The following is a 19,442-nucleotide window of genomic DNA, read 5'->3' as shown; positions in this document are numbered from 1 at the left end:
AACAGAAAATTCTGGAAAAACTCAGCAAGTCTAGCAGCATCTGTGGAGAGAGAAACACAGTTAACATTTTGAGTCCGTGTGACCCTTCTTAGGAGACATAATAAGCCATATAAATAGTCTGCCTTGTAAATAATCTGGCTACAAGAGCAGATCAGAGGCTGAGAAATTCACAGCTAGTGACTCCCCAGAACCTGTTCACCATCTACAAAGGACAAGTCAGGAGTGTGTTGGAATAGTCCCCATTTGCCTGGATGAGTGTTAGCTCCAAGATCACTGAAGAATCTTGACACCATCCAAGACAAAGCAGCCTGCTTGATCAGTAATCAACCACCAATGCAAAGTAGCAGCAGTGTGTATCAACTCGCCAAGGCTCCTTCAACAGCACCTTCCAAACCCACAACCTCTACTACAGAGAAGGACAACGGATATATGGGAGCACCACCGCCTGCAAGTTGCCCTCCAAGTCACATATTATTCTGAATTGAAATTATATGACTGCTCTTTCACTGTCAATAGGTCAAATTCCTGGAACTTTGTCCTTAACAGCACTGTTGGTGTACCTAAATCACATGGACTGCAGCAGTTAAAGAAGCTGGCATAACATTGCATAATGATAATGACAAGTTTCAGTTGTGATAGACAGATGGGGATGTGAGGAATTGCATAGACAGAGATATGAGAACCCACAAGGTAAACTGGTGTGAGGTGTAATGTGCTAGAGTAGACTTAAGAAGCCAGAGTGAGGAGGTTGGATGATATGTATATCAATATACCATTGCTCTCACCTTTCCTGTCCTGCCTAGATCATTGAGCTGCTTACTGCATTGTATCTAGAAGCATAGCATCACACTCCTGCTGCTGATTTCTTGGGCCACCTTCAAACATGTCTTGTTGATATTTCCAGCAACATCTTCCTCCCATCATTGGGGAACAGTATATCCCAAAGCCATCAACTGCACATTCAGAGAAAACTTGCTGAAATGAGCTGCAGCCTTTGGCTTTCTGGATTCCTTTCTGGCACTTGCTTTTCTTTGGCCCTGAACTCTAAACTTCTTCAAATTTTGTGTTTGGAGTATCCCTTTTACGTACTGCAATTGAAATTGCATTGTGTGGGTCTACATCACCCCAGCTGATGCAGATTGGTCAGAAAACATGGATTACCAATTGTAAACAGACTGCACTAACATCTGGGTTTCCTGTGGGCTATCAAAACCCCCTACTCCCAACACATTGTAAACTTAAAATGAAGCCTATTATCAATGCCACAGTTATTCAAGAACGAACTTGAAACTGTGTAGCACCTTTCACATCCCAATGCATTTTGCAGCCAATAAATTTCTTTTAAAGTGTAGTCACTGTTGTAATGTAGGGAAATATGGCGGCCAATTTGCACATACTAAGATCCCACAAATAGCACGTGATGATGATGACCTGTTTTAGTGATGCTGGTTAAAAGATAGATCTTGGCTTGGCATATCGATACATGTCGACTAATCTCATGAACTGGTTTATTTTGAGAAAGCACTTAAAATGTTAGATATTTTGTAACAAGTTACAATTAGTATCCACTAATGTTTGTTTGCCTTGTTGCACCACAACTTATTGCTCCTTGCTGGTGTGAATCATTCATGCCCTCTTGCACCGGGTGTGTTCGGTGATGTGCGCGCACAATATGGCAAGAAGGCCAAATATTGGATTCACGATGTTGTGAAACCAATTTGCAGTCGTCCATTCAGCCCTTCGATGGCAGGCCACGTTCCCCGCCATCAGACGTCAGGAACTTCTTTGTAATACATCAGCATATCATTATAAGGCCAGCCCACTAGACTCATTCCCACCCCCCCGCCCCCACCCCCGCTGGATTGTCCGCCCACATTGGCGGGAAAACACGCCAGTGCAGAACATGTCTTGACAACTGTGACGTGCAGAAGTCGGGACTTACCACCCGGGCGCAACTCATCTGAGGAGTAAAAGATGCTGGAACCTGACACCAACTGCACACTGGAGGAACGTCCATGGCATGCTGGGTAGATTCTCATGGATCAGGCTCTGCTGTGAAGCAGCTCACAGTTGGAAATTTACCGTTGATGCTCACAACAGATGATGGTCAAGGGGGTGGGAGAGCAAGGTCTAGGATTGACTGGGAGAGGAAGAGGTGTCGGGGGAGGGTGATGGGATGAGGTTGAGAGGGGGTAACAAAGGTGTCGGAAGGGTGAGGTTGGGAGGGGGGGAAAGAGTATGGGGAGGAGGGGGTAACAGGGGAGAAGATGGCAACTGGGTGTAAAGGGGGTGGAAGGGAAGGAGATTGAAGGGGGGAAGGAATGTGGAGAGAGGAGGGAATCTGGGGGGAAGAAGGAGTGCAGAGAGGGCAGGGAGTAAGGGTGGGGGAAGAATTAAGGTTGGAGGAAAGAGTCAGGAAAGGTGAAGGAGTAAAGCTCGAGGAAGGAATGAGGGTGTCAGAGAGTCGGGAAGGGGGAAGGAGTAAAGCTAGAGGAAGAAGTGAGAGTGTCTGAGGGAGTCAGGAATGGGGAAGGAGTAAGGTTGGAGGAAGAAGTGAGCCTGGAGGAAGACATAAGGCTGGAGGAAGGAGTTGGGAGGGAGGAAGGACTAAGGGTGGCGGAAGAAGTAAGGGCATCTGAGGGAATCAGGAAGGGGGAGGGACAAAGCTGGGTTGGGGATGCCCAGGGGGGCTGGGAGGACTAAGGGGAGGGGAAGTGGTTTGGGGGGTAAGGGGTCCAGAGTGGGGGATGTCCAGGTGAACATGCAAGGGAGAGGTCTGATGGATCCATGACTATCTCCTGGGGAGCGAACTGAGGGTGGGTGTGGTATGAGGGAATGGTGAGAATGACCGAGGGCAGCGTGAGGCGGTAAGGTGGGAGGCTGAGGACTTGACAATAGCGGTAGAAGGGACGGCGAGGGTGGTTGGTGGGGACTCAGAGGCAGACATGGACCCTGGAGGTGGAAAGGAGGAGGTTGGGAAGGTGAACGTGGATGGGGGTGAGATTTTCAGGAAGGAAGGGAATGTGCACATTTACTTGGACATCCCCGAAGGAAAAGGGTTGGGGCTGGTCTGTCACGGAGGGGAGGTGGAAGGTGATGCCAGGGGGGTCAATTGTGATGGGGGAAAGGAAATGGGTGACTGGGGAAGGGGAAAAGATGGGGGAGCTGACGAAGAACCGAGTCCAGACCATGCTGTCTAAATCGAAAGTGAAACGACAGTCGCGGTGGGCGAGATAAGGTGTTGTATGGGAGTGTGATCATTGGGTGGGCAGAGATGCAGGTCAGCTCAGTTGGACAACTGAAAGCGAACCCCAGCAGGCAGCATTGAAAATGTTCAGGACATTGAGGTGAGTATGATATGTGAAGGATCCGTGTGTGTGGGAGAGAGCTTGCATGAGTCACCGAAAGGCCCTGCCACGCACACACTTCTCCCTCCAGAATCATTTGTTGGCCTGCTGCTCCCTCTGCGGTGACAGAGGACAAGGTTGAGGGACTCAAAGGCAAAGGGGACTCGGATGGAGAGGACAGCCTCTGAGATTCCTGAGTGGATGACTAAGGAGTGTCCAGCTGCTGCTCCTCCTCCCTTCAGATGCCTGGGGGCCATGGCCTGACTCCTTGAGAGGAAGGAGTACCTGAAGGGCGTCAAGGTGCCCCGTTTCCCTCTTGCATTGCCACTGCAGGAACTCACCAATGGCTCTTGCGACAGAGTGCAGGTCTGCACACATCTCTGCGTTCTGCTGGACCAGGATCTCCATGGCATCTGCCATGCTCCCCATGCAGACTTACGTACACTCACATGCGGGCACCACTTTATCAGAGAGCAGGCGGACGCACTCCTCCGACTTGTGTGCCACTCTGTTGAGGGCCCTAACAGCTTTGTGTGATGTTCCCACGCCTTATGCTAACTTTCCAGGATGAGTTGGAAGGACAAATCCAGAGGCTCATCATCTGGCTCGGATCTCACCGATGCCTGATCCCCAGCAGTCCTCCGAGTGCTGTGGAGCTTGCATGAACCTGCCTCCTGCTGCTGCAGACATGTGTCCGTGCGGTGACCACCAGATTATGAACCCGAGCCTGCTCTAATCTAGGTGCCACCGAGTTGTGTGTCTCTGTGCTGGTGCATGGTGTGATAAGTGCAGTGATGGGTCTTCCAGGTGGCTTATTTCCAGCTCTTCAATGGAGGAGGTGTCCTCTTGGCAGGAGGTGAGGCTGTGGATGGAGCTGAGAGACTTGCGGGTGTCAGTCACTTGGCAAAACTCCCTATGAACCAAAGTAGAGATAAGTAGTGCATGGCAGCAGAGTCAAAAGCAGGAGAGAGAGCACTCACATTTGCATTGAGAGAGGGGTGATGTGGTGCAGGATCCTCACGAGAGTGTTTGCTACTGACCTCACTGTCACTGCAGGCACGGTCCGTGTCCTCACCAGTCAGCACGATGGCACACTCCTCAAAGTGAGTGAGGGGCCTAATGTGGGCCACTCCACCCCAGTCTGGGATCTCTTCCTGCGGATGTGAGCAGGCTTCTCCTGCATGAAAACGGATGGAGAGGGTGTGAGCAGGACACATGGCACTGTGTGGAATGTTTGTGTGGTGAGCGGAGCCATGGAAAGGATGAGGACGCAAGCTCGAAAGGATATAAGTCTGATGGAGATGTCAGGGTGCATGTGAGAGTTAGTGGTGTTGTCCCTTGAGCTGTGAGATCCCTGTGGATGTGTGTGTGTGAAATAAGAGTGATGAGAAGAGCGAGTTATCTTGGCAGAATGGATGAGACCATTCGCCCTCTTGCGGCACTGGGTGGGTGTCCTCTTTTGCAAGGCATTGGCGCTGACCACTGCCTCCCATGCTGGATTGGTGATGCCGCTGCCCCTCCTGCGGCCAGAGCGGAGGTTGAGGACATAATGGCAGCTCTCCATGGTGTCCAAAAGGCACTCAAGGGATGCATCACTAAACCTGGGGGCTGCAGTCTTTTTGCCTTTTGGGGCCATCATGTCTTCTGTGCAGCAGTTGTTGGCTGAAAGCCAGAGAGGTGTGCGTGCTGCTGGACTTTAAATATGGCACCCGGCGTGATGAAGCAGCGAGATGATGGTGTGGCGGACGAATGAGAGTCCACCCACCATGGAAACGGCGTGTTTCCCGGGAATGCATAATTAATGCGGCAAATTTGGGGCAATACGGTGTGAAAAGCCGCCATCACGGCCAGCGGGTTCCGCCCTCTGTCGTTGCACTGAGTTTTCAGAAATGCACTGTTGTTAAAATGTAGTTTGTAACCTTTTATTTTCTTCTTGTAATCTTATTTTCTGCCACTACCACTTCATTAACAAAGTAGTTCTCAAGTAAATCATGGATTTCATTCTTTTAGATTTGGAATGATTTGATCTCCAGTTGCAGAGTTTTCAGGGTAAATTGTTGGATGTGGATTGGCCTGAACCCCCATCAGTGAGATGGAAGTTCTTAATAAAAAGATTTATTTTTCCAGCTTTGTAGTTTCAGAGCATCAGGCAAGGAAAAGCATCAAGGAAGAACTGTATAATTGTAATAATATTGAGTTAACACAGCGTGGTGGAGGTGTACGCTCTACTGAGTACCCGCTTCACATTATTGTTATTTCTTGGTTTGCTGTGATTGGCTACTTAGCCTGCTTGATGACATCGCTGTTGCTGGATACCAGAAATCCCCCTATAACTGGCACCAAAACGAAAGTAAATTCGGGAAATGTGCAATCCATGTCTTATAAATCACTAGATCTTTATTGGACAGTTTTCTTTGAGGTCAACGGTGAGCACTGTGATTTTGCCACTGACCGCAAAATCTGCGTCATTGTATAATTCATCTACATGCCCTGCAAAGTACATCATTAGCTGCTGCCAGCATCAGTGACCAATCACATGATAATACACAACATTCAGACACTAAAGAAAATAGGTCATTGTATTGTGTAATGATGTTTAATATATAGTAGCTAGTTTCAGGCAAGGACTATTTTTATGATAAAGCCAACTATACTTTGTCAAGTAACCTTGCCAGTAGGAATATATTTGTTAAACTTCTGAACAAAGCTCACCTTCTGGAAGCACCACCACGTGGCTCAGGAAATAATCACTGGTAACATTTGGCCCAGAATTTGCAGCCATGTTGACAAAACTATCATCCTCCAGCTTGGTAATGAAATGGACAACTAATATTTTACCTTTTATGTTTTTATGTTGTGGTTTTATTTACAAGACACTGATCAAATTACAATGTCAAATGTCTTAATATCCAGTGGCTATTACTAAATGTATGGACCTTTGTACTGTATAGAGTTTTCACGTACAGCTTTGTGTCTTTCTGTTCATTAGACTTTTTATTTGGAAAATATTTGTGAGGGCCATTGGCAAATATTATGAAGACCAAAAAACAATGGAGCAATTCTAGTGTATTTACTTTCACTTTACTAACTGACAGTCAATTCTATAACTTTGTGCATTAAAATTACTCCCTAAATTGTATTTAGTTTACATTTGTTTTTACTTTAGACTCAAATCCCTTTGTTCTTCTCCTTGGGTTCGGCTCAAAAGTCTTCTTCAAACCTACCCTAGCAGTTCCCTTTATATTCAAATTAAGCACCAGTTCTCTGTGAATTAGATGGTGTTGAGTTTGTGCCATCATTGGTTCCTATTATTCTTTCTATATAAATTCTTTGTAGTTGAAATTGAAACTTTTACATCCCTTGACAATTCAATGTTCTTAATCATTGGATACCCATTTAAACTATTTTGTAAATCTCCAGTTTTTTAATGGCTGCAATTTGTGGTTAATACTTAGGCATATTGTGCTTTAGCTTATTATGGCACAGCCAACGGTAAATGCTGAGTTGTTCAAATCCCAATGGGAAACTTGAAACAACTGCTACAATTTGTTTTGCAATTTGTATGAATTTCGAGACACATGCCTCGAATTCAATAGTAATAGACCACCAAGTCCAATAGGTTTTTACAAAACTAGATCAAACATTTATTGACAAGAAAAATTATTTTATGCACATACATAGATCTACAAATTACTACTATGATAACTTCTAAATCCCCTAATCAATTTAACTCCCAGTTACACTTTCGTTCAGGCAACCTTAAGACACATAGATTTTGAAAGACCCAGGCAAGGTGACACACAATACCCTGAACCAATTGAATTCAAAGTCAGTTTTCTTAACTTCAGTCCTTCGAAGACAGCAGCTTGAGGCGTAGATGCTGAAGGCTTTTCACATGTGTTAGATCTTAAAACGCCTACCCTTACACACAACCTTCAGTCCTTTATACACATTTTTCCCTATGAATGCAAATTCCCATTGTTTCACTATGTCTTTGGACTTTACCGTTCTGATAATAAAAATCTCTCATAGTACTAAGTTTTACCAGTAATGTTTGGGAAAAATAAACTGGGCAGAATTTTACGAGTTGTCGAGCGGGGTCAGGGCCCGCTCGCCGACGCGTAAAATGATGCGCGGTGACATCAGGGGGAACTCCCGACACCACCGTGCTCGATTTAAATTTTCAGGAAGGCGGGATCAGCGAAATCAGCTGCGTGCCTGCCGACCTGTCAGTGGCCAATTGAGGCCATTGATGGGGTCAATTAAGTAATAAGCAGTACTTAGCCTCAGGGAGATGAGTGCGCTCTTTTGTGCGCATGCGCGAAAGACCGCGCTCTCGATTTTGGGACTACGACCCCCCCCCCCCCCCCCCCCCCGCCCGCATAGGGAGCGCATAGTGCTTCTGCGCAGACATCACGCTGGGCGGGCCTTAATTGGCCCGTCCACGTAAAATGGCGGCGCACCCCCGATTGGGGGCGCCAATCGGAAGCGCGCCTGTATACGCCCGCCCATCAACTTCCCCCCTCCAACGGGGGGAAAATTCAGCCCATTGTTTCTAAACTTCACCTGGCTAGGTGCCACATTTCACCCCTCCTTTGAAAACAATCTAATAAATGCGAATGTCCTTTTACACCTTACATTCTGAACTTCCCCCATGTTTACCATGTTTACATCAAAGCCTTCAGACCACAGCTGCTTTTAACCCAATTAAGTCCCACGCAGACACATATAGACACAGTTGCCACTATTTTACAATAAATTCCAATAGCATTATGAGAATTATTATATCTGCCTGACAAGCTACATGAACAGTATCAAAAATAATCCAAACTCTCTCCATGTCTTAATGGCTTCATTCAAAGTATCTGAAGAACTTTATTAGAGATGCAGCCAATGTACCAATTACCTATTTAAACAATTTTCATAACTGCCAAAGTCTGTCAAAATACTATGTATAGTTTGAAACATTTAGTATTTCTATAATTTCAAAATAATATAATTTTTATTCTGATAATTAAAGTAATGACAAAAGATACAATTGTACATTTCAAGATTTAAAAAATATGTTTACCATCTTGTTTAATATTATTACTATATTATAGGGTCATTTTATTAGCCAACTTCCTGATCTGACTGCACTTGCTTCCACACTAAAGTATCTGAACTTGTCATTCAACAGTTTTCAAAACATCCCTGCTGAGGTGAGTGCAATTTATTAAATAATCTATAGTATTTATGCTTGTACTGTATTTATGCTTGTACTTGTACCTGGGGGAGGCAATGGTGTAGTGGTATTGTTGCTGGACTAGTAATCCAGAGACCCAGGGTAGTGCTCTGAGGACCTGGGTTTGAATTCCACCACAGCAGATGGTGGAATTTGAATTCATTAAAAGTCCAGTGATGACCATGAAACCATTGTCAATTGTTGTACAAACCCATCTGGTTCACTAATGTCCTTTAGGGAAGGAAATCTGTCGTCCTTACCTGGTCTGGTCTACATGTGACTCCAGGCCCACAGCAATTTGGTTGACTCTTAACTGTCCTTTGAAATGGCCTATTCAGTTGTAACAAACCACTACAAAGACACAAAAAAGGAATGAAACCGGATGGACCACCCGGTATCGACCTGCAATCACTGCCCTGTCGACCCTGCAAAGTTCTCCTTACTAACATCTGGGGTCTAGTGCCAAAATTAGAGCTGTCTCACAGACTAGTCAAGCAACAGCCTCAAAGTCATTCTTGCGGAATCATACCTGACTCCACCATCACCATCCAGCAGAGGTGGCGGCACAGTGGTATACAGTCGGGAGGGAGTTGCCCTGGGAGTCCTCAACATCAGCTCTGGACCCCATGAAGTCTCATGGCATCAGGTCAAACATGGACAAGGAAACATCCTGCTGATTACCACGTACCGCCCTCCCTCAGCTGATGAATCTCAGAATGTACTCAGGGTGGGGGACTAAGTCCATCACCAAGAGTGGCTTGGTAGCACCACTACTGACCGAGCTGGTCGAGTCCTAAATGACATAGCTGCTAGACTGGATCTGCGGCAGGTGGTGAGGGAAAAACATACTTGACGTCATCCTCACCAACCTGCCTGCCGCAGATGCATCACAGTATCGGTAGGAGTGACCACAGCACAGTCATTGTGGAGACGACGTCCCGCCTTCATATTGGAGGATACCGTCCATCGTGTTGTGTGGCACTACCCCTGTGCTAACTGGGATAGATTTCAAACAGATCTAGCAACTCAAGACTGGGCATCCATGAGGCACTGTGGGCCATCAGCAGCAGCAGAATTATACTCAAACACAATCTGTAACCTCATGGCCCGGCATATCCCCCACTCTACAATTACCATCAAGCCAGGGGATGAACCCTGGTTCAATGAAGTGTGCAGGAGGGCATGCCAGGAGCAGCCCCAGGCATACCTAAAAATGAGGCGTCAACCTGGTGAAGCTATAAAACATGACTACTTGCATGCCAAATAGCATAAGCAGCAAGTGATAAACAGAGCTAAGCAATCCCACAACCAACGGATCAGATCTAAGCTCTACAGTCCTGCCACATCCAGTCATGAATGGTGGTGGACAATTAAACAACTCGCTGGAGGATGTGGCTCCACAAATATCCCCATCCTCAATGATGGAGCAGCACAGCCATGCAAAAGATAAGGCTGAAGCATTCACAACAATCTTCAGCCAGAAGTGCCAAGTGGATGATCCATCTCGGCCTCCTCCAGAGGTCCCGAGCATCACAGTTGCCAGTCTTCAGCCAATTCGATTCGCTCCACATGACATCAAGAAACGGCTGAAGGCACTGGATACTGCAAAAGCTATGGGCCCTGACAACATTCCGACAATAGTACTGAAGACTTGTGCTCCAGAACTTGCCCCTAGCCAAGCTGTTCCAGTACAGCTACAACACTGGCATCTACCTGGCTATGTGGAAAATTGCCCAGGTATGTCCTGTATACAAAAAGCAGGACAAATCCAACCCAGCCAATTACCACCCCATCAGCCTACTCTCCATCATCAGTAAAGTAATGGAAGGAGCCATCAACAGTGCTATCAAGCAGCACTTGCTTAGCAATAACCTGCTCACTGATGCCCAGCTTGGGTTCCACCAGGGCCACTTAGCTCCAGACCTCGTTACAGCCTTGGTTCAAACATGGACAAAAGAGCTGAACTCCCGAGGTGCGGTGAGAGTGACTGCCCTTGACATCAAGGCAGCATTTGACCGAGTGTGGCATCAAGCAGCCCTAGCAAAACTGGAGTCAATGGGAACCAGGGGGAAAACTCTCCGCTGGTTGGGGTCATACTTAGCATAAAGGAAGATGGTTGTGGTTGTTTGAGGTCAGTCATGTCAGCACCAGGACATCACTGCAGGAGTTCCTTAGGGTAGTGTCCTAGGCCCAACCATCTTCAGCTGCTTCATTAATGACCTTCCTTCCATCATAAGGTTAGAAGTGGGGATGTTCGCCGATGATTGCACAATGTTCAGCACGATTCGCGACTCCTCAGATACTGAAGCAGTCCATGTCCAAATGCAGCAAGACCTGGACAATATCCAGGCCTGGGCTGACAAGTGGCAAGCAACATTCACACCACACAAGTATCAGGCAATGACCATCTCCAACAAGACAGAATCTAACCATCGCCCCTTGATGTCCAATGGCATTACCATTACTGAATCCCCCACTATCAACATCCTGGGGGTTACTATTGACCAGAAACTGAACTTGACTAGCCATATAAATATTGTGCCTACAAGAGCAGGTCAGAGGCTAGGAATCATGTGACGAGTAACTCGCCTCCTGACTCCCCAAAGCATGTCCACCATCTACAAAGCACAAGTCAGGAGTGTGATGGAATACTCCCCACTTGCCTAGATGGGTACAGCTCCTACAACACTGAGGAAGCTGGATACCATCCAGGACAAAGAAGTGCGCTTGATTGGCACGACATCCACAAACATTCACTCCCTCCTCCACCGACGCACAGTAGCAACAGTGTGTACCATCTACAAGATGCACTACAGGAATTCACCAAGGCTCCTTAGACAGCACCTTCCAAACCCACGACCACTACCACATAGAAGGACAGGGGCAGCAGAAGATGGGAACACCACCACCTGGAAGTTCCCCTCCAAGTTACTCACCATCCTGACTTGGAAATATATCGCCGTTTCTTCACTGTCGATGGGTCAAAATCCTGGAACTACCTTCCTAACTGCACTGTGGGTGTACCTATACCACATGGACTGCAGCGGTTCAAGAAGGCAGCTCACCACCACCTTCTCAAGGGCAAGAAGGGATGGGCAATAAATGCTGGCCCAGCCAGCGAAACCCGCATCCCATGAATGAATATAAAAATAAACTTTACTCCGATGAATTATGAGATCACGTGCCCAGATCTAAACCTTAGCATTACTGCAGTCGAACCTCTCATGGCCAACTTCCATACTTAAATTAATAATTTGCATCTGGTTACCAAGGATGCGGAATACATTAATTATGGAGAACAAATACATAGCATATTGTTACACCCTCAGAATAACACCACACAATCAATGGATTACTTTGAAACCATGCTATTGTTTACCAAATTAAGGCTAGCATTTAATGTAGTAAACTTCTGCATCCTTACACATCCCTTGAGCAAATAAGCTGATATGTCATGTAATTTCAGTGAGTAGAAATTAAAACAAAGACTACATAACACCTCAGTGATGTTTATTTATCTGTTTTCAATGATGCTAGTGCTAATTTGGTGCATTAACTTGCAATCATTGCCTCTAGAAGGCGATATGAGATATTTCTGTCACTGTTGTCTGATATTTGGAAGATTTAGAAAGTTTAGAAATTAAGAAACTGTCAAATCATAAATTTCACAATGTTTTTGGCTTCACAGCAAGACCACATTTGTAGTGTGAAAGCACCCTTTAAAACAGTTTTAGATTATCCAGCTCTCTTGTAAAACTTTACTCAGATTTGAGTGAACTCCTCTGTGTATTTTTTCATTTGCATATCCATGAGACAAATCTTCTGTTTGCTGTCATGTCTGTGTGGATTTATTTTGCTAGAGTATGCAAAATTTTGGAGAATGAAGTAAATGAAGTGAAGATTATCAAATATGTAAAAACAAAACGTTCAGCCACAGAATTCTTGTATTTGTTCTCTTTTTACTGTTTTTACCTTATATCATCTATTTCATTTCTAGTGTCTCTCTCTAATGGTCTATTTGGCTTCTTATAGTCATTCTTCCCAACATTTGAAACTTTTCTTTATTGCTTTACTTTGTAGGCTGACTGTGTTGATATGTTGCCAGCAATTGTTGTGTACAGTACTTTTAAACATTTTAAGTGCGTTAATAAGCTTTCATATTAACTCTGTTTTATCCTTAAGATTTATGGATTCTCCCAACTTGAAGTGCTGAATTTAAGAGACAATCCTATCACGGACATTTCTTCTGATATTGTGAAACTGACAAACCTGAGAATCTTTGATATTTCCTTCTGCCTGGTTTCAACTCTGCCAGCTGGGTAAGGTGGTCCAAAAGTCTTATAGAGCCTTATTGCAATTTTTACTAGTGCACAAATCTTGAAACGGTCACGTTAAAATTGAATTCTGAGCAAGTAATTGAAATCATTAAATGGTGGCAGTAGACTTTGCAAATCCACTTTCACAAGAATTAAGCCCATTACATTTTGTGATGTAAAGAGGGTAGATTTTATGAACCTGGGCTGCTAGCATAAAGGGACACAAGCTGGAAGGTAGTTTTGGGAATCTGTTTAGTCACCAATATTTTCTGTCCATAATTCAGCAATAATTCTGTCCCTCAAATAGCTTTTTAATTGGTCTAAAAATCTGCTGTTGCAATTACTTACCAGTACTTTGTTTTTCCTACATTGTCCCCAAAACATTCCCATTCCTATTATCTACACAGTAAAAAAGATACTTTTCCCTTCTATGTTACTTTCCATGCTTAATTCTTGCAGAAAATGTCATTGGCATTGTGCTGTACCAGAAAGCTCTTAATAACAATTGAATCTCTTGAGCAGATGCTAATTGTTGTGATTGTATCCAAAATCAGTCAAATCCCAATGTCCATATCTGTCATCAGAGCACTTAATAAATATTGCATTTAAGAATCAGCAACACACAGATAAATTTCATCCCAATTAACTCAATTTTTAATTCAATGGATTGGATTATAAAATACTGGGAAAAAAGAAATCTTTCATCTTTGAATTGCCTTGTTCCCATCTTAGTTGTTATTTGTAAATTTTGAGCCTGTTTGTCATATGATATTGTTTATTGGGTGTGCTGCACTTTGGATATGGTTCTCCCACAGAAGGAGGCTGAATGCCACAGCTTCTATGATGCATATCTCTCACACAGCATTTGTCAACAGCAGCTAAATCTTTACAAACCAGTACAAGATCTATTGCTATCTGGTTGTCATGTGACATTTATCATTGTAGAACATTCTGAGCAACGTAATTCCACAGAGGTTTAGCAGTTTCAAAATTGTGTAATTTGTATGTGTATTGTTGAAAAAAGAGACATGCTGTTGAAGCTTTTTGTCTTGCACTCATCAGGACAGATTTGCAAGAATACCAAATCACAAAGGGAATAACAATTTATACTGCATGAGAAGAGGGTGCTGATTGGTTGGCAAGTAGACTATAATTGGTAGAGGTATTGCCATGGAGAATGCACCAGGAACAGATAACTGTCAAGCTTTTGTTTAAATTTAAACCAGACAGATCAACTGTAACTGGTCAGGCATTGCCATGGGAAATGAATCAGGGAATGGCTGTCCCACAAGCTTTTGCTTAGTTGAGAAAGGTGCAATGCATGGACATGTTCTTTTTGCTCGCAAAGGACAGGGTCCTGTGTGAATATATGTAGCTTCTAGCACACATAAGTGAGCCACATTGCAAGCCGGACAAATAATCTTAAATTGGTCATCAGCCTTAAGTTTGTTGTCTTGCCTTTGAGGGATGTAATGCTACAGATATACACTAGACAGAATAAATTCAATTACAATCAGATGTATGGAAAAGGACAAAGATAGATCAAAAGTAAATGTTTTAAATTGGGGAAAGGCCAATTTTACTAAGCTGAGATGTGATTTGGCAAAAGTGGACAAAAAACAGCCATTTGAAGGTGAACCATTATCAAACCAGTGGGAGGTATTCAAGGAAAAGATAGAGAAGGTTCAGAACAAATATGCTCCCACAAAGTAAAGGGGTGGGACTCCCAAATCTAGTCCCCCCGGATGTTACAGATCATACAGCATAAGATAAGGCAGAAAGGAAAGCATGTGGCAGATGCAGAGAGCACAATACTGTAGAACAGTGCTTCCCAAACTATTTTCCAATGTGACCCAATTTTGACACTTGAAAATCAGCATGACCCCAGATGCCAACAAAAACAAAATAGCTATAAAGTGGCATAATAACATTCAGTATACAATTATTAAAGTTCACATATTATAGATCAACATATGACAATGCATCATGTAAATGTGAAAATGTGTTTTTAAATAACTTTGTAAAAATGTTATTATTTTATGTACTCATGCAGGTTTCAGACAATCTGTCCATATTCCCTGGTGACAGAAGGCTCCGTCCTGCTCCCCTCTACTGCCTACACACATTGTAATTACCTCTCCCCACCACCACACATGTCTTCCCAACCTACTCACACACACACACCAACCCCCTTCCCCACACTTACTGCTTACTGAGAAGCCTCTCTTCCCAACCCCCACTCACTCATTCACCAGTCTTTCTTCCCAACCCCTCTCATAAACACACAACAGCTAGTCTTCCCAAAACCCCTCCCCACTACTCACTCACCGACTCTTCCCAACCCCCTTCTCCGCACTCTATTCACTCACCAGCACCTCCACCCAACCCCCTCAAACTCACCAGCCTCTCTTCCCAACCTCCTTTCCCCCACTCACTCACATAGCAGCCCATCTTCTCAACCTACTTCCCCCCATTCACTCACTTAATAGCCCCTCTTCCCCACCCCACTATCCCCACCCACTCAGTAGCCCCTCTTCCCAGCCTCCCCACCTCACTCACTTAGCAGCCCCTCTTCCCAACCCTCACACCCCCATTCACTCACACACTCACCAACTTCTCTCCTGTTCCTTGCTTTCAGTCCATTATGTCAGTGCCTGTGAAGCTGAGTCTCTAGCCCTGGGTAAGGAGCCTGTACAACAGGCAGACTGGAGCAGAATCATAGCAAACTTTGAAGCCACTACTCACATTTTTAGTTCAGCCACAAGACCCCCAGTTTTTCCCACACTCTGGACACAGTCAGTCTCTGCCAGCCTCTGACAAGTCGGCGCACAAACATCCTGGGGCCTGCTTGCATTTGCCACTAAATTTGTTCTCTGAAGTTAAAGGGCACTTTGGGACACCTTTTGCCCCATGTTGTTTGGCAGAATTGATCCAGTGGGCCCAGGGCTGTCCTATTAGTGACTCTGGACTGTGTCGTCTCCACTCCACAGTCACTATTTCTGCTCAGAGGAGAGGGAGCTTCCAACCTTAAATGTGACCTCTGTGACCCCATTGGGAGTCATGACCCACAGTTTGGGAACCACTGCTCTAGAAAATCTAAAGGAGTATAGAAAGTGCAGAAGTGAAATTATAAAGCAAGTTCGGAAAACAGAGGACGTAGAATTGGCGAGTAAAATCAAAATGAACCACAAGATTTTTTATAAATACATAGAGAATAACTAAGGAAAGAGTAGAACCATTTAGAGACCAAAAAGGTTAATTATGTGTGGAGATGGAAGAGATGAGCAGGGTTCTTATTTTACATCTGTCTTCACAAAAGAGGGGGACAATACAGACATTGCTGTTAAAGAGGAGTGTGAAATATTAGGTCGGATGAAATAGTGAGGGAGGTAATATTAAAGGGTTTGGTTTCCTTGGTGGAAAGGTTGCCAAGCCTCGAATAAATGTATCCTAGGCTGCTAAGAGAAAGGCAAGAAATAGTGTAGGCTCTGACCATAATTTTCCAATTCTTTATGGCTACAGGTTTGGAGGCGGAGGACTGGAGGATTGCTGACATTGTACTGTTGTTTAAAAAACAAGGAAGGGATTTCCCAAATAATTACAGGCCAGCCAGCCTAACCTTTGTGTTGAGCAAATTATTGGAAAAAATTCTGAGGGACAGTATAATTCATCATTTAGAAAGGCATGGATTAATCAACGATTAATAAGTCAACATGGATTTGTTAAGGGAAGGTCGTGTCTGACTAACTTGATTGAGATTTTTGAGGAGGTAAATAGGAGGGTTGATCAGGATAGGGCTTTTGATGTAGTTTACATGGATTTTAGCAAGACTTTTGACATGGTCCCACGTGGCAGAAAAGTAAAAGCTCCAGGGATCCAAGGGAAAGTGGCAAATTGGATCCAAAATTGGCTTAGTGGCAGGAAGCAAAAGGTAATGGTCTATGCGCGTTTTTGTGGTTGCAGTGGGGTTCCGTAGGGCTCAATACTGGGTCCCCTATTTTTAATGATATATATCAATGATTTATATTTAAAGGTAAGGGGCATGATTAGGAAGTTTGGTGATGATACTAAAATTATCTCTATAGTTGATGGCGAGGAAGAAAGCTGTAGAGAGCAGGAAAATATCAATGGACTGGTCAGGTGGCAGAAAATTGGAAAATGGAATTCATATCAGAGAAGTGTGAAGTAACGTATTTGTGGAGGGCAAGGGAATACATAATAAATGGTAGAACACTGAGAAGGGTAGAGGGACAGAGAGATCTTGGCGTGTTTGTCCACAGATTCCTGAAGATAGCGGAATAGGTAGATAAGGTGGTTCAGAAGCCATGTAGGATTCCTTCCTTTATTGGTCAAGGCAAGGAGTTTAAGAGCAGGGAGGTTATGCTGAAACTGTATAACAGTATCACTACTGACCAAGCTGGGCAAGTTCTGAAGGACATATCTGCCAGACTGGAAAAGCAGCAGGTAGTGAGGGAACCAAGAAAGGAAAGAAAGAAGTTGCTGATGATACAAAAATTAAACCCATCTAGTTTGCTCATGTCCTTTAGGTAAGTAAATCTGCCATCCTTACTCAATCTGGCCTACACGTGACTCCAGATCCACAGCAATGTGGTTGATTCTTAACTGCTCTCTGAAATGGACTAGCAAATCACTAGTTCTGCGTATAGTTCGGGCCACCACATTAGAGTTAGGATGTGAACGCATTAGAGAGGGCACAGAGGAGATTTAGGAAGATATTACCAGGAATAGAGAATTTTAGCTATGAGGGATAATAGGATAATCTGGGATTGTTTTCTTTGGAGCAGAGGAGGCTGAGGGAAAATTTAACTGAGGTGTATAAAATTATGAAAGACCTGGATAGATTGGATAGGAAGATCCTATTTTCTGTAGCAGCGAGGTAAATAACTAGGGGACATAGATTTGAAATAATTGGTTGAAGTATTAGAGGGGATTTGAGCAGAAATTGTTTCACCTAGAGGGTGGTGGGAGTGTGGAACTCATTGCCTGAAAGGGTGGTATCTGCAGACAAGGTCAAATAGGTTTTTCCTTTCTTGTTGGTTCCCTCACTACCTGCTGCTTTCCCAGTCTGGCAGATATGTCCTTCAGAACTCGCCCAACTTGGTCAGTAGTGATACTGCCAAGCCACTTGGTAATGGCCAATGAAATCCCCCAGCTGGAATACATTCTATTCCCGTACAACCCTTGGTGCTTCTTCCAAGTGGTGTTCAACGTGGAGGCATATTGATTCATCAGCTGAGGGAGGGCAGTAGCTGTTTTCCTTGCCTATGTTTGACTTGATACCACAAGATTTCATGGGGCCTGGAGTCAATGTTAAGGACTCCCAGGTCACTGCCTCCTAACTCTGGTGAGACAGGACATACCCAAGGATAGTGATGGAGGTCTGGGACATTGGCTGTAGGATATGATTTGGTGAGTATGACTATGGAAAACTGTTACTTGACTAGTTTGTGAGACAGCTCTCTCAATTTTAGCACAGGTTCCCAGATGTGAGCGAGGACGACTTTGCAGGTCAACTGGGCAGGATGTGCCATTGTTGTGTCAGCTGCCTCAGTTGAGGTCAGGTTGTCCATTCAGTTTTATTCTTATTTGACTTTTCGTAGTGATTTTTGGTACAATTGAGTGATTTGCTAGTCCATTTCAGAGGGCAGTTAAGAATCAACCACATTGCTGTGGACCTAGAGTCACGTGTAGGCCAGACTGGGTAAGGATGGCAGATTTACTTACCTAAAGGACATGAGCAAACTAGATGGGTTTAATAATAAAGAAATAATTATCTTTTCCCAACTCTCGAATTAACTAATTTAAAGAACAAAAAATACATTAATACTGACTAACCAATCACTCTCTCTCCACTCCCGCTCCTTTATCCCTGCTGCTCTCATCATTGGTCCCATTATCACTGTGCTGCCTCTCTGCACTCTGACTCCTTTATCCCCACCACTCTCAGTCACTAGCCCTGCTGTCTTTCTCCATTCCCACTGCTTTTAAGCTCGCCACTCTTGGTCACTGTTCCCACTCTCTATGTGCTCACACTAATTGCTTTCTATCTGCTCCTGTTCCTTTTATCCTCACCCATTTCACCCACTGGTCCTGCTGTCACTGTGCTCTATTTCTCTTTGCTCCTGCTCCTTTTATCCACTCCACTCCTAGTCACTGGTTCTGCTTCTGTTGCGCTCAGACTGAAGTCATGCAAGGTTAACTTACTGCCATCGTGGCTGCGGGTACTAGTGTTCAAAGGAGCCTGTCGCGTAAAAAAGCAAATTACTAGGATTGCTGAGGTGCCACCCCCGGGGAATGGCAGTGGTTCTATGGACCACAAACCTACAATCCCCTGTATCAGGATGACAACATTTGTACTCTCTGCCAGTATACAGGCTGTTGCTTGTCAGTCAGCCTGCCCAAACTGCCACCACCCATGCTGAGATAATAGAGTCCAAGGCCATCTGTAGTTTCCTCCACAGAAAGTCAGCATATTTCCACCAGCTATGCAGCAGCCATTGAGGTAGCACTTTGTATAAGAGATGACACAGGCAA

The 19,442-nt window shown here is 44.5% G+C and overlaps 1 protein-coding gene across 1 annotated transcript in view; it reads left to right on the top strand.

Annotated features, from left to right (window-relative positions):
* The window catches only part of lrrc63 (leucine rich repeat containing 63), a 46,923-nt gene that overhangs the window by 10,323 nt on the left and 17,158 nt on the right, over positions 1 to 19,442 (top strand). Inside the window, exons 4-5 of the mRNA XM_078560499.1 lie at positions 8,450 to 8,548; positions 12,754 to 12,890. Of these exons, the coding sequence (XP_078416625.1) occupies positions 8,450 to 8,548; positions 12,754 to 12,890 (236 nt within the window). The remainder of the gene's footprint in view (positions 1 to 8,449; positions 8,549 to 12,753; positions 12,891 to 19,442) is intronic.

Source organism: Cetorhinus maximus, chromosome 16, assembly GCF_964194155.1.
Source record: "Cetorhinus maximus chromosome 16, sCetMax3.hap1.1, whole genome shotgun sequence".
NCBI lineage: Eukaryota > Metazoa > Chordata > Chondrichthyes > Lamniformes > Cetorhinidae > Cetorhinus > Cetorhinus maximus.
Note: the sequence above shows the minus strand (reverse complement) of the source record. Positions and strands in the feature narration are given on the sequence as shown.